The 14845-nt window shown below is 46.9% G+C and overlaps 1 protein-coding gene and 1 long non-coding RNA gene across 8 annotated transcripts in view; one reads left to right on the top strand and one right to left on the bottom strand.

Moving 5' to 3' along the window:
- Positions 1-5122, bottom strand: part of CADM1 (cell adhesion molecule 1) — a 287449-nt gene extending 282327 nt beyond the window's left edge. For 4 of the 6 annotated variants that reach the window (XM_077919461.1, XM_077919462.1, XM_077919465.1 and 1 more), the window contains exon 1: positions 4799-5121. In XM_077919461.1, coding sequence (XP_077775587.1) covers positions 4799-5072 — 274 coding nt within the window. In that variant the 5' untranslated portion in view covers positions 5073-5121. Of the gene's footprint in view, positions 1-4798 lie in introns of all 6 variants that reach the window. The other 2 variants (XM_077919463.1, XM_077919466.1) reach the window with 1 other exon arrangement.
- Positions 5123-5343: 221 nt separating this feature from the next.
- Positions 5344-12311, top strand: LOC114585958 (uncharacterized). Of its 2 annotated transcripts, XR_013390858.1 has the most exons (4): positions 5344-5550; positions 7193-7221; positions 8144-8360; positions 11460-12311. It is a non-coding gene; the product is annotated as an uncharacterized LOC114585958 (long non-coding RNA). The 2 variants fall into 2 exon arrangements; XR_003704019.2 differs by having other exon boundaries at positions 8144-12311.
- The last annotated feature ends 2534 nt before the right edge of the window (positions 12312-14845 follow it).

Genomic DNA, 14845 nt, shown 5'->3' with positions numbered 1-14845 from the left:
AAGAGCAAGTCACGTTTCTTCTATGGCACTGTTTAGATACTTCGTTTTTATCTTGCTGAGGATTCCATTAGAGAAAACACTTAGATTTATGTAAACTTGCTAACTTTTTTAAAAACAACAACAACAGAAAGAACTCTGTTTTGTATCCCCTTCAAGCATAATTCACTTCATCCAAATTGTTACCTGTATTAGAACCTGCCATCATTTAAGAGAGTTGCCATATTATTATATTCACTGTGAATTTTGCCTGTGTTCTTATTTTACTGACAGAATGAAGCATTAAGGAATTGTGCATTCATGCCCACATGACAAAAAGCAACTTTATTTGAAGGTGGCTATTGCTTAGTGGTCCAGTTCTCCAGAACAAATGACTTGAATTGGTTTTGCTATGCTATCTAAAACCAAGAGGTGTGAGAGTGGGAACACGAACAGCGCAATCCCATAAAACCAGAGGCCGTTTTATAGTTTCACTCTTGAACACGAGAATCACCAGCTGGTGGAAGGAGGGACAGAAAATCCTTTAAAAATGAAGACAGCAAGATAATTACGTAAACTGCCTCCGAGTCTGAGCATATTGAATGTCTGGCACCGAAAGCTGACAGGCATCATGCTAAAGTGACATCTCTGTTTCACCATCTTATGATCAAAAGATCAGCCACCACCAAGGACATGTCTCTCTACGCTCCGCTCTTCAGTCAGCTACCCAAAACAATTCCAGCACCAGAACTGCCTTCTAGAACACTGCCGGTTTTTGAAAAAGCAAGTGTCACCTTTGTTGCAGTCAGCATTCAGCTTCAGGACGATCGCATCACTCTGGAAGGCACTATGTTCCAATGGAAGGTTTGCAGAGCCAGCATAATGAACAGAAAGTGACAACGGTTTTTCTTCTCTTCCTCCCTCCCCGACCCCTTTCCAAGGGGGCTATTCTGCAGAACTTGATAAAGCATGTACAACATACATATGAATACAGCTCTTTGTTCCAGAGAGCTGCCTGCGCTTTTATTCCCCACCGTTCTCGTATTAGTTAAATTCAATGGATCGCTCAATGGCTCTGTTGTTAGTCCAAAATGTCCTGGGCAAATAATGCTAGATGCTCTTGTCACACAAGTCAGTAAATGAGGCCTTGTACATCTCCAGTGACACACTGTAAATATAAAGTGGCGTTAATGAGGGATATTTTATCAATGCAATCGGACACAAGAGAAGTGTCCCCACCCCTCCCCCCTCCCCGCCCTGCAGCCACCCAGTTCAAGAATGGGGATGTGAGGGAGAAAGGATGCAACAATGAGAAGGCAGTTACTTTGCCGAGCACCCAGAAAACTGAGACAAGTCACTGCTAAGTACTTCTGCCTCGGGGCTATTTCTTCACTCAGATTCACTCACCTATTACTGTATTCAAAGAAAATCCATGTTAACCAACTTTCACTGAATGCTAAAGAAAATGATCAACTGTGCAAAAAGTATTTGGTATTAACAAAGAACCAACAGCTAACATCAAAGGGGCTTCCATTAACCATTAGTAGCAAAACAATATAGGAAGTTTTGCCCCCAGACCAACAGGTTCTCACTGAGGAAGTTCTGACCGAAGCCTTGTCTGCAATTTGCAGAAAAAGATGCATCAATTCAGACAATGTATGCATGACTTGTGATTCAATAAAACAGCCTTTTGCTACTTTGGTGTGCATTTAAAACTGGGTGCATGCCAAAATGAAGAAAAAGATGCCACAAGAACACCAACCAGTGCTGTTTAGTTCAAAATCTTGCTTTAAAAAACGAGTGTTAGGCTGTAAGATATGTAAGAGAAAGAAGCTGCTTCCATGGTAACAGGCAACAGAATTTTCATGTAGCTCTGACATGGACCATACAGCATACAGCCCCTCCTTTGCGAAGTAAACATGTCCTCTTTTAAGGAGGTAAACTCTTGTGTTCATTTAAAAAACTTAAGACCTACTGCTACTTAGAATGACTCCTCAAGAAGGCTATTTTGCTACCAGTTAAGTGGCCTTGTGCATTCCTGTTTTCTGGCTGCAAAACAGATAATTCACATTACCACCTTCTGGTTTTCCTTCCCCACCCACACTATTTGCCCACTCTCACCTTGGTTATACATCACAAACAGACCCTCACATATCTGCTATTTTCAAGGCAGGGGTTCTGTAAAAATAAAGGTGCTCTTTCAGGAACGTATTTTATTACGATCACCAGAACTTGCATATATCCAAGACAGAAACCAACAGATTAGGAGCTTCCAAACCAGTCTACCACCTTCACTCATAAATTTAGAATTTTGCAGTTCAAAGCAGAAGAAAAATGAGGTTGAAGGGAATTCCCATTTATTAATTCAGTCCACCCTCAGTGTATAGAACAAATTGGATCATGTAATATATTTTACTCTTAAAACAAAAGCTCTTCATTGACTATATATCACAAGAGCTTAGCCCACCCCATTACAATTTATTCAACTGCACATTATATTTATATTAAAATGCATTGAGAGAGGAATGAAAAACAAGAAAAGCCAATAATCAGTTGAGAGATGAAAGCATTTTTGAGAGCACATCCCAGCTGAAGGTTCAAGCTCTGACAAGGACTCATTTGCTGCAAAGCTGGGAGGGGGGAGGTTGTTCCTCTCCTACCCCACCCCACTTCCCCCCTCACTTGTTGCTGTTCTTGTCACTCCACTAGTTCCCGGAGGCAAGCTGCAACGTCAAGCTGCTCTCTCTATGCCCCACAATTCTTTCCACAGGAGGAAAGGGAAAGGAGTAGGTAAAGAGAAATCAGCAAACAGCATTATCGGAACCAAAGCAAAGAGCGATCTGACAGCGAAGTGATTCCTCTCTCCTCTTTGTTATTGAAAGCAAATACTGCCCTCTTCTTTTCCAACCGTGCCAAGACTGACTCTGCTATGGAACAGAAAATGTTTGCAGTAGGGACATAGAAAACAGGGAGATCTTGTGTAGGGTCTTTTCTTTTTTTTAATTTCAGCATTTGCTAAAGCACAACACACGGGAGCCACTGCAGAGACAGTGCGCGCACACTACCCTTTCCTCCACCATCACCACCCTCAAGCCAAGCCCCTCAAATCCTTTCCTTTCTGCAAGATATGGACTGGCAGGAGGTTTGGAGAAGCCTGCGGGAGAACCTCAGGAGGCGGGCAGTTGCTGAATCCAAACACAGCAATGGATCAACTACTGAAGATTCAACACGCACGAATCACTACACAAAGCAAATCGAAGCACGGGTGCACTTACACACACACACACACGTGCACACAGGCAGGGGGGTGCACATTCAAGAGGAGTCCCCTCCTTTGCTGCAGCCCCCTTTTTGCCGTAGCTCCCTCATATCTCAGTGGGGAACGGCAGTTAGAGAAAAGGTTTTCACATTCAAACCAAGGAAAAAGAGACAGAGAGGGAGACAGGCAGGGACAACAGACATGAAAGCAAAATGAAAGGGCACTACAACTTCAGGTTGAAAGGCAAAGGGAGAACTGTAGTTGGCTCCCTCTAAGGGGCCATGGGGAGTTGGTGTGGGGCTCATGGACACTTTAGTGACAAAGGCAAAAGCAAAAAAGAGGAATTCTCCACTGAGTTGATAGAAAGGGAGACGATCGATGTGAGAGAACCTTGACAGAATACGCAAAAGGAAGAGAGAAGTGATAGCAGGAGCTGTGTCTGAACGAAGGAGCAAAAAAGTAGAAACTGGCACAAGAAAAGGAATCAGGGGTGGGGGAGCAGAGAGAGAAAAAGAAGGGATGGAAAGAAAGCACAAATCACATCGGGCAGGGAGGTAAATGGACAGATTCGGAGGGGGGCAGGCTTGGAAAAGGCTTTTGGCTAGACTCCAAGGGCTGTCAATGAATGGGGGGGGTGAGAGAGAAGAGACAGGAACGTTTCAGCTGATATTGCAGCTACAGAACAGAAGCAAAAAAAGGGATGAATGAAAGAACAATGCTCAAGAATGTGAAGGGTAGATTTATATTGTAGCAGAACAGAAAGAAGAGGCAGAGAGAAGAACTGATTCAAGCTCCAGTTCCGACATGCGAGGAGAGGGGGGAGGGGGACAAGCAAAGTCAACACTCGTGTGTGTGTGTGTGTGTGTGTGTGTGTGTAGCAAAGGGGGGCAGAGAGAAAAAGGATGCAATGAGGATGGGGGTGGGGAGAGAAGAAAAGGAGGACCAGTTTGACGAGGGAAACACCGTGGGGGGGGGGAGAGGTGGAGTAAGGAGAAACCTGAAAATCCTAAAAGGAATTGGGGGGGGGGGGGAGGGTGGTGGTGGAGAGAATTGCAGTGCACGGAGAGGGGAAGAAAAGAACAATAGTCCATGGCCGAAGAAGACACGGAAAGAGAAGAGAGAGAAGCATGGGGAAAGTAGAGGAGGGGGGAGAGAGAGAGAGGAAAAATAAAAGAGAAAAGCCACAATCAGGTTTGGATTGCAGCAGGGGAGCAATGAAGGAGCCGAATGAAACGGAGAGGTGTGTGTGTGTGGAGGAGACAGCCTTCAATGACTGGGAGTTGTGTGTCTGCGTGTGAGTGAAGAGAGGCTAGAAAAGCGAGTCAGCCTTTCCAGCAGGGAAACTGAGGCAGGGGGGCGAAAGAGGGAGGGGAGCACTCGACCACCCTCCTACCCCTCTTTCCTGGGGGAGGGGGGAGAGAGAGACGAGCCCCCCCCCCTTACACACCCGGCTGAGGGAGGGGGCGCCCCTCTCCCCGCGAGGGCGGGAAGCGCCCTGAGGCGAAAGTGTGCGGGAGCGAGGAGGTGCCGTCCGTCTGCCGGCTCGCCCTCCTGCGTGCCTACCTGTGGGGAGCAGCGAGGCGGCGGCGGCGGCGGCCAGGAGGAGGAGGACGAGGGAGGGCGAGGGCGGCGTGAGGGCCCCGCAGGGCGGCGAGGCGGCGGGGGGCGAAGGCGAGCCGAGGGGCGGCGAGGAGGAGGAGGAGGAGGGCGCGGAGGGGCCGAGGCCGGGCTGGTAGCAGTGATGCTGCTGCTGGTGGTGCTGCTGCTGCTGCTGTTGCTGCCGCCGCCTCTCCCGCTCTTCCTGAGTCCGAGTCCGGCTCCGGCTCCGACTCGCCATCTTCGGGCACCTGCTCGGCTCTGGCAGCGCCCCCCGGAACAGCAGCGCGAGCGAGCCGGCCGCGTAATGAGATGCGGCGACGTCAGCGCGGGGTGGGCGGGGCGCGAGGCGGAGCCAACGGCGCTCTGGAGGCGGCGGAGGCGCGGAGGGCGGGCCCAGAGAGCCCCGGCCGCCTCGTGCCTCGCCGGCCAATGGGAAGGCCGGCAGGAGGGGAGTGTTGCAAAGAGGGGGCGTGGTCTGCATAGTAATAACGCGCCTCTCGTATAGACATACACACAGCTCTGCGCTCGCTCGCTTGCGCCAGCAGCCTCGCCGCCTGCGTGGTCTTCTTCTTTGGCGATCGCTCGTAGCCGAGTAAGATTGTCTGCCATGCACACGGTCTTAACAGTGAGTTAAGTAAGTGACTGTGGAGGCCAGTTCTGGATCCCCACGTCCTTCCACGACGGGGACATTGGTTTCCGGGCGGGAGTTGATCACGGTGAGGGTTTGCCAAACTTGGCTTCCTCTTAACACGTTTCTCCCGTTCGTCCTGAGTTCCATTCCAGCATCTACAAAGTCTATGATACTTTTGGTAAAGGTTGTTCTCCAATTGGAGCACCCAATTGTCGGTGTTTATACTACTTTTTTTTTTTTTAGATTTGCCTTGAGAGAGTCTTTAAACCTCTTTTGTTGACCATCAGCATTACGCTTTACATTTTTAAGTTCGGAATAGAGCAATTGCTTTTGAAGATGATAATCAGGCACCTGCACAACATGACCAGTCCAACGAAGTTGATGTTGAAGGATCATTGCTTCGACACTGGTGATCTCTGCTTCTTCCAGTACACTGGCATATTTTGCCTTTCTTCCCAAGTGATGTGTAAATTTTTTCGGAGACTCTGTTAATGGAATCTTTCAAGGAGTTGGAGATGGCGTTTATAAGTGGTCCGTGTTTCACAAGCATACAGTAATGTCGGTAGTACAATAGCTTTGTAAACAAGCATTTTGGTTCCCCTGCGAATGTCCCGGTCCTTAAACACTTCAATTGGGAGAAAGCAGGCGATGCTGGATTTCAGCATCAATGTCGGCCCTTGTGGAAAGATAATGGCCCAGGTAGGAGAAGTGATCAACACTTTGCAATGCTTCACCATTGAGTTGGATTTGTGGCTCTGCAGAGGGGTTGTTGGTGCAGCACTTTGGTTTTTTGGAAGTTGAGCAATAGGCCAAGCTTTTTGTAAGCTTCTGCGAAGATATTTACGATGGTTTGGAGGTCATCCTCTGAGTGTGCACACCCTACATTGTCATCAGCATACTGAAGCTCTATGACGGAAGTTACGGTAACCTTACTCTTTGCTTTCAGCCTGCTCAGATGAAAGAGCTTTCCATCTGTTTGATATATGATTTCTACTCCACTGGGGAGTTTCCCTTCAACAAAGTGTAGGATCATGGCAATGAAAATAATGAATAGAGTTGGGGCAGTAACACAACCTGTTTAACACCTGATCCCACTGTAAAAGATTCACTTTGGGAGCCATTGTTATCTGTGATTGTGGCTGGCATATTATCATGGCAGAGCCGAATGATGTTCACACATTTATCTGGGCAGCCAATTTTCAGAAGGACAGTCCACAGGGCATTACGATTTACAATGTTGAAGGTCTTCGTCAGGTCAATAAATACCATATTCATGGGTTGGTTTTGCTCTCTACATTTTTCTTGAAGCTGTTGAACAGTGAAAATCATGTCCACTGTCCCCCTAGAAGGTCAAAAACCATTTTGGGATTCAGGAAGGGTAGCCTTGGATATTGTTAAGAGACGGTTTGCAAAGATCCTTGCAAGAATTTTGCTGGCCGTAGCTAATGAAGAGATGCCTCGATAGTTTCCGCAATCCGTTCTATCACCTTTTTTAAAGAGATTGATAATTTTGGCATCCCTAAAGTCTGCTGGGATCTCCTCTCTCTCCCAGATTTTTTTCGATGAATTTGTGAAGTTGTATAAGTTCAATTCTGCCCACTTTGAAGATTTCAGAAGGTATCCCATCAAGTCCGCTGGCTTTGTTGTTTTTCACTTGATTAATAGCTGTACACAACTCTCCCAGATTTGGAGATACTGCAAGCTCATCTTTGTTTTTGTTTTTGCAGAATTTGTGAGAAGACCTTAGCAGCTACGGGTGAGTTGTGGTTAAGGAGATGCTGGTAATGTTCTTTCCAGTTCAGTGCAATAGTTTTTTTATCTTTTAGAAGTGTGATATCATCTGTTGAGCATAGGGGGCATATGCCATGATTTATTGGCCCATAGATGGTCTTTGTGGCTTTAAAGAAACTCTGTGCACCATGAGTGTCGGCAAAGTGATCCACAATGTCCTTAATGGCAGAACAGGTGGAAGACAACAAGTGGCATGTTACAACGGCTGTGAAGGCGGATGAAGCCTGCAGCAGACAAGAATCTACCACTCATCGTGATACTCATGCCATCAGAATAGAGCCCTACTGCAAAGACTGTGCGCTGGTCAGCGTGCACTGATCTACACACATAAAACAAATTAACGCACAGGCACCTTCCAAAAACCCACCCCTCTCATAGACATACACACACCTCTGTTCTCTCTCACAGTGCCACTGTCTGTGTGGTAAATCAGTGTGTGCCCTCTTGAGTTGCAGCGGGGCAGAGCCGACATGGAATTACTGTACCCGATTGATGCCTCCTCTGAGACGAGCATGGAGGTGAGGCCCCACCCTCTCCTGAGTCTAAGCCACGCCTCTTCTGCTGCCAATGGCTACAAGGGGGCGGGGCAAGGTCTCCAGCTCGGCACCACATGCGGAGAAGCGGGTTAGGGAGCATCTGCATTGCTGCTGCTGTTGTTGATGAGGATGTTGAACACCTGCCATGTACCCTAAGGGGTGGGTTACAACAATTAAAACACAATATTGAAAGCAGTTTGAAACAACTTGCATTCATGGAAATAAGTTGAGTGCTAGAAATATACACCTCAACTGTAGAGAGAGGTTTATTAAGTGTAATTTCCACTTGTTTTCTTAATTTAACCAATTACCTTTCAATTATTTAATGTATTCATTTTTATCTATATCCAGGTATATTACAGGCAACTGCTATGTATAGTGGCATCCAGAAGCGAACGCAACCCGCGTCTGCGTGTGCGTGGGTCGCAGTTCGCCGCTTCTGCGCATGCGCGTGACAGCATTTTGACCATCTGCACATGCGCAAGCAGCGAAACCCGGAAGTAACACACTCCACTCCACCACAGCGCGCAACCCAAAAATACTTATCCCGAAGCTACTTCAACCCAAGGTATGACTGTATATATAAAAGGTAAAGAATCCCTGGACAGTTAAGTCCAGTCAAAGGCAACTATGGGGTTGTGGCGCTCATCTTGTTTCAGGCCGAGGGAGCTGGCATTTGTTCACAGTCAGCTTTCCAGGTTATGTGGCCAGCATGACTACACCACTTCTGGTGCACCGAAACTCGGTGATGGAAGCCAGAGCACACTGAAATGCTGTTTACCTTCCTGCCGCAGTGGTACCTATTTATCTACTTGCACTGGCGTGCTTTTGAACTGCTAGATTGGCAAGATCTGAGACAGAGCAATGGAACTCACTCCATCGTGAGGATTCAAACCGCTGGCCCCCCGATAAGTCCAATAAGTCACCGTTTTCTTGGTAACGGACAATACAATTTATGAGCCGCTTAAGAAAAAAGAATGCTAGCGAAAAAATCTGACAATCATAATTTTAAAAAGACTACCAAGAGCCTTGTAGCACCTGAAAGGCTGACAAATTTATTATGGCTTAAGCTTTCATGGACTACCATACACTTCTTTAGATGCATGCAATGCTGGCATTTGCATGAGGCAAGGTGAAGCAATTTGGCTCAGGAGGCAGATCACGCCTTCACTGCTGCCAGTCCCTTTTGCTGCTGCCAGCCCTGCTACGGCATCAGTGCCCTTACCCTCACCACTAGTTCTGGACCCTCGCCACTCTGTCATGGCCATGTGGTTGCAGCTGCAGGCAAAGATGCAATTGCAGTGGTGGGATTAGCAGCAGCACCAGCAGGGCCAGTGCATCCCGTTTTGCTGTTGCAGGCGATACAGGAAGTCCTGTGCAGCTCCTGTCAAACCATCCCTCACCTCAGTTGCGCAGTGGCAGCAGGTTCCTGGGAGATGCCGCAAGATCTCCCTGAAATCCTCTGAGATCCAGTGCACTCTGTGAGATCTTGCAAGATTTCAGAAAGATCTCACGAGAAGTGTTGTAAGAACAAACAAACAAAACTTTTATCTGATCCAAGTGATAGAGAATTTATAAGTTATTAGATAATTGCATAATGTACCATGCAGGAAGATCAAACCAGCATTTAAAATAAGAAAGGAAATGTGAAGCAGACACAATAAATGTGTAGGGAAGGAAACAAGAAGCTTGTAAAGCAATCCCCAAGGCCAAGCAAACACAGCTTCTCCCTTTCTGTTGCCAAACTCTATAATCCAGGATGGGCTTGTAGGGCGCACTTTTACTTCATAGAATTTCTGTTGGCCACAAGCATTGCCTGAAATTTGCACAGTGGAACTGCATGCTCAGTATATATTAACACAGAATACTCAGCTTCTTAGCAGTGGTCCTGATTAGGCTCTCTTGCCAATGAATTTTCCTGCAGCATCAAGCCAATGCCTCTTCTGGTCTAGTATTCTGTTGCCTCCCTCACTGTCCATCTTTTTCAGAGCCCCCATTGGTGTAGTGCGGGGGGGGGGGGGGGAATGAAGTTCAAGAGCTCATCATGGCAACCCCAATCACCACACTTCCAAAGTGAATCTACAGCTTTGCCTCCAAGGTGAACCCAAACAGTCAGGCAGCTGTGTGCAATCTTGTGACTAAGCATCATATTTTAAACACCTAGCGTGAAGCAGAAACCACACCAAAGAAAGAGAAAGGCTCTACTGGATTATCCCTCCTGATTCTCTGACTTCCTCTAGATTAATCTGTCACAAACAAACTGCATTCAGTTGCCAGAGCAAGAAGAGCCCGTCATTTATGCTGGCACTTAGGCAATGACATCATCACACCCACTTTTCTGCATTCCCTGTCAACTGCACCACTGGAAGCTCACAAGGAGATGGTGACAACTGTTGCCTGATGTTTGGCCCCTGTACCTGCTGATCAGAAGAACCACTTCCATTGATAAAATTTCCCAGCTTGCATTTGTCTAAAGCAACACACCTGGATTCTCTGTAACAACCCAGTAGAGCCATCCTATGCAAGTCTGCTTTGCGGTAAACTCACTCAATTCAGTGGGACTTACTCTCAGGTCAGTGTGTCTCAGCACTGCAATACCTCAAGGACCAGGTTGGTGGCACAGTGGGTCAGTGCATCTGGCTGTTAACCAGAAGGTTGGTGGTTTGAGCCCACCCAGGGACAGTTATGGGCAAAATTACTGCATTGCAGAGAATTGAACTAGATAACCTACAGGGTCCTTTCCAACTCTACAATTCTATGATTCTATGGACCCCAAGATCATCAACTGAGGCCCTTTTTCATGAGCCTCCTCCATGAGAGGTCCGGAGGGTGGCAACACGAGAACAGGCCTTTTCTGCAGTAGCTCCCTTTTTATGAAATGTTCTCCTCAAGGAGGTTCGGCTGGCATCTTAATTATGCACCATTAGGTGCCAGGCGAAAATGTTCCTCTTCAATCAGGCCTTTGGCTGATTAACATACAATAACCCTTTTAAATGTGTTTGTGGGAGGGGGCTTACTGTTTTGTTTTTGTTATGTATTTTGAGACTTTTATCTTGTATTTTTATGTTGTGAACTGCCCTGAAATCTACAGATGTAGAACAGAAACAACAGCAATAATAATAATAATAATAATAATAATAATAATAATAATAATAATACAGACAAAGGACTATCTACTTTCATAGTTTCTACTTTCAAATGGGATCCAACCACCAACAAATTCAGGTTGCATAATTGGGAGGTTTTACGCATAATTGGGAGGGGAGAGACTCCATCAGGGAAGGCCTCCTTCCACCTGCCTTGCCCTACCCTCCGGCCCTGGGTCTCCTCATAAGGAAGCTGTGCCTGGAGGAAAAACTGGGAGGGGAGAGACTCCATCAGGCAAGGCCCCCTTCCACCTGCCTTGCTCTACCCTCTGCTTCTCAATGTGTATTGTATTGTTTTATGTACTGTGGCTTGCCATTTTATTGATTATGGTTTAAATATTATTGTAATTGTTGAGTGGATTTCTGTTTAACTTTTATATGTTGATATTATTTTATACTATTCTAATGATTGTTGAATTTTACTTTTTTGATGTAGGTTGCCTATTTTAAAGTTATGTTTTATTATCACATTTTTGTATTGCATTAGATTGTTATAAGATGTACACTTTTTGTTTCTTCAGCTTGTAAACCGCTTTGAGTACTGTAAGATAGAAAGGCGGTATACAAATCAAAAATGATGATGATGATGAAACCCGCTTCCCCAAAAGACCAACTTTTTGTGTTAAGGAAAGTGCCAGGGAAATGCACAGGAAAGTATGGGATTACACATGTTTTGATACAACATCGTCTAACCTCCCTGCAAACAAATGAGGATGCAGGCTCAATAAACAGATCATCTGGAAATGCCCTTGGTGAAAGAATAGTGCCAAGTCCAGAGAAAACTGCTGCTGTGGGAGCATCCCACCTTTTAAGTGAGGCAAAGAAAAAGCAATGGAAAATAGCCAGTTCTCTGCTTTGCTTTCAAGAAAGGAAAAACAAAACAAAAAAAACCACCCGGTAATCAGAAGGCAGAAGATGGTTCACCTGGAAACTGGCCAGTGGCCTATCAGTGGGCTGTTCTCTTGCCACTCTCCCCACTCCTGTTGCAGAATACCAAGTCACAACAAACCTCTAGCTGGGAAAACAGGCATGCTACCATAGGACAGCTTGTGACTGATTTTGATTAATTAAGTGGCAATGTGTGCCAAAGAGACTACACCTGGAAATTTGTCCCATTGGGTTTTATATTGAGAACCTATGTTGTTAATTTTCAAAACATCATCACTTTGGTTCAAGATTCACTTCCACATGTGCAGCACTACCTGGGTAGAATACTTTATTTTGAATCAATAAAGCTGTTTGGGGGACGTTGTTGTTTTGAAAAATGTATCCGAGTATACTGTTTCTTGTAGTATGCTGTGAGCCCTCTGTGATCTTTAATACGGAGCGGTATGCAACTGAAATGAAATAATTAAATCTAAAAAGCCTTCATATACCTAGGTCCTGGTCATATTCTTCTTATAATTGATTACATTATTATCTCTTCCTACTACCATGGAGCTCTGGGCAGCGGCATTCAAATTACACACATACACACACACACACACCACTTATATCTGCAAGGTAGGCTAGAGGGAGAGAGAGAGATTGGCCTGAAGTCTATATGGGAGGAAAAATATTAATCCCTGTGTCCCATGTATGTGGGTAAATAATAAAAGTATTGGTTGGGTGCTTCGATTCAAAACATGGGGCTAAGCTCGCCCTCCAGCTAGAGAGAGCTCCCAAGTAGTAGAGTTTAAACTCACTAAAGTCAAGCAGCAGTATAGTGTTCGGAATATAGGTTGTTAGACCTTTTTATTCTGTTTAGTTGCATACAGTGCTTTTCTCTTTTTACTCCTCTTGCAATGAACAGACCACATAAGTAAATTTAAAATGTGTTACTTACAAAATATTCCAGAGGTCAAATTCATGCTTTTATCCAAACAGCAGCAAGGAGAACATAGGCAGAATACTTTTGGGTGAAAAATACAGAAAGAGAGCTTCAAACACATGCTGTAAGCTTGGAGCTTGCAGAAGCACATCTTCCTTGGTCAATTACATGATATAGAGAGAGAGAACAGGAAGAGAAGGCTTCACTTCCTCCCTCATCATAAAAGGGGTGTGGCCTAGCTGAGTCTAGGAATCTAATTCTGTGGTCTTAATCCCTTCATGCATATTTACGTTTGACTGCAATTTCTCACAGTTCTCTTGTGAGCTTCATGGCTGGAAATGAAACTCAAGAGAAGTTCTTTGAAGAATGGAGAGTGGGTGTACAATCCTGGCATACAATGAAATTTAGGCACATTTTAGATATCGTGTTAGGTATAGGAAAGGCAGAGTCAGTACAAACAGGGACTCAAGAGGAAAAAGAAGCCGTCTTTTGTGCATTGTGGAATTTTGAGGATATTTACCAAGACCTTCATTGGCACCATTTGCCTCCCACGGGCGCCACGTTGCCAACCCCTGATCTAACTCAGTGTTTCCCAACCTTTTTTGGGCAAAGGCACACTTGTTTGATGAAAAAAATCTCGAGGCACACCACCATTACAGCCCCGTGACGTCAGCGCGCAGCGTCACGCCGGGAGGGACGCACGAAAGTGTAAGTTTCAATTTTTTCCCCTCCCCCTTGCCTTCGGGCTCCAGGAGCGCGGCAGCGGCGTCTCCTGCTCGTCCACGGCCGGGTAGAGCCGCTTGAGGCGCCGCTTGAGCTCCTTCTCCTGCTCGTTCAGGGCCGCCGCCGTGAGGGAAGGGCGCCGGGGCGCTGCTGCTGCTGCTGCCGCCGCTGCTCCCGGCAGGCATGGGCCCAGCTGAGGCGGCGGCGGCTGTTGTGGTGGTGGCGGCGATAGCGGGTGGAGGAGGGGGCGGCGGCGGGGCCGAGGTGGCCGCGCGCGGCGGGGGAGGCGGCGGCGGGTGGAGCAGGAGGGCGGCCGAGGCCGGCGAGGGAGTAGGGTTGCCCGGGGCTTGAGGAGCCGTCGCCGGGAGTTGCTGCTGCTGTTGTTGCTGCTGCTGCCCGGACATGCCGGCCTCCTCCTCGTCCGCTGTCTCGCGCTCCTCCCTTTTGCGCGCGCTGCCCCGCCGCCGCCCCATTGGCCGGGTCCTGTCAGCTGATCTTGTGTTATTTCCTGTGTGTGTGTGTGAGGGGAGAATGGAGAGAGAAACCTCGGCACCACCACCGCGGAGCCGCCCCCGGCTCGACGCGGATCCTCGCCGCCCCGCCTCTCGCCGCCCGACTCGCCCGCCTCCCTCCCACGGCACACCAGGCAACGTCTCGCGGCACACTAGTGTGCCGCGGAACACCGGTTGGGAAACACTGATCTAACTGATTCTGTGCAGGATTACTTTTCCCCACTGAGTTTAGCAGGACTATGGAAAGGTGGACAAGATCAAGTTTGCAGCCATAAGACATCTATTTTCACGTCTCATTAATTTGTCTGATCCTATCTATAGTAAAAAGAGGTGCTTTCTTTTGTTTTCACTGCATGCTAAAGACTTTCTGAAGGGAGATGATTCCACAAAGTGGGCGCCATCACAGAATCTCATCCAAAAATATCAGCATATGAGCAGGTCTCCATAGGAGAAAGTCTCCAGATCTCCAGTTGTCTAGGCAGTGTTTCCCAACCTTGGGTCTCCAGCTGTTTTTGGACTACAACTCCCATCATCCCTAGCTAGCAAGACCAGTGGTCAGGGATGATGGGAATTGTAGTTCAAAAACAGCTGGAGGCCCAAGGTTGGGAAACACTGGTCTCGGGCTTTATCAGTCAGTTTTCCAGCATTCGAGTCCAAACTGGTGCATAGATTGCTCAAAACTAAGTACCAGTAAGTTAAAAGGTGAACTCCCCTTTACACCGAAGCAGATAGGATTGCAGCCTCTGAGTAATGCATCATCAGAGTACCTCTCTCAGTTTAAGTCACTTATTGCAAAACTGGGAAGAATCCTTGAGTTGTATTCTCTAAGGCATGGGTAGGCAAACTAAGGCCTGGGGGCAAG

This window comes from Podarcis muralis, chromosome 15 (genome assembly GCF_964188315.1).
Source record: "Podarcis muralis chromosome 15, rPodMur119.hap1.1, whole genome shotgun sequence".
Lineage (NCBI taxonomy): Eukaryota > Metazoa > Chordata > Lepidosauria > Squamata > Lacertidae > Podarcis > Podarcis muralis.
This window is presented reverse-complemented; position numbering and strand designations above follow the sequence as displayed.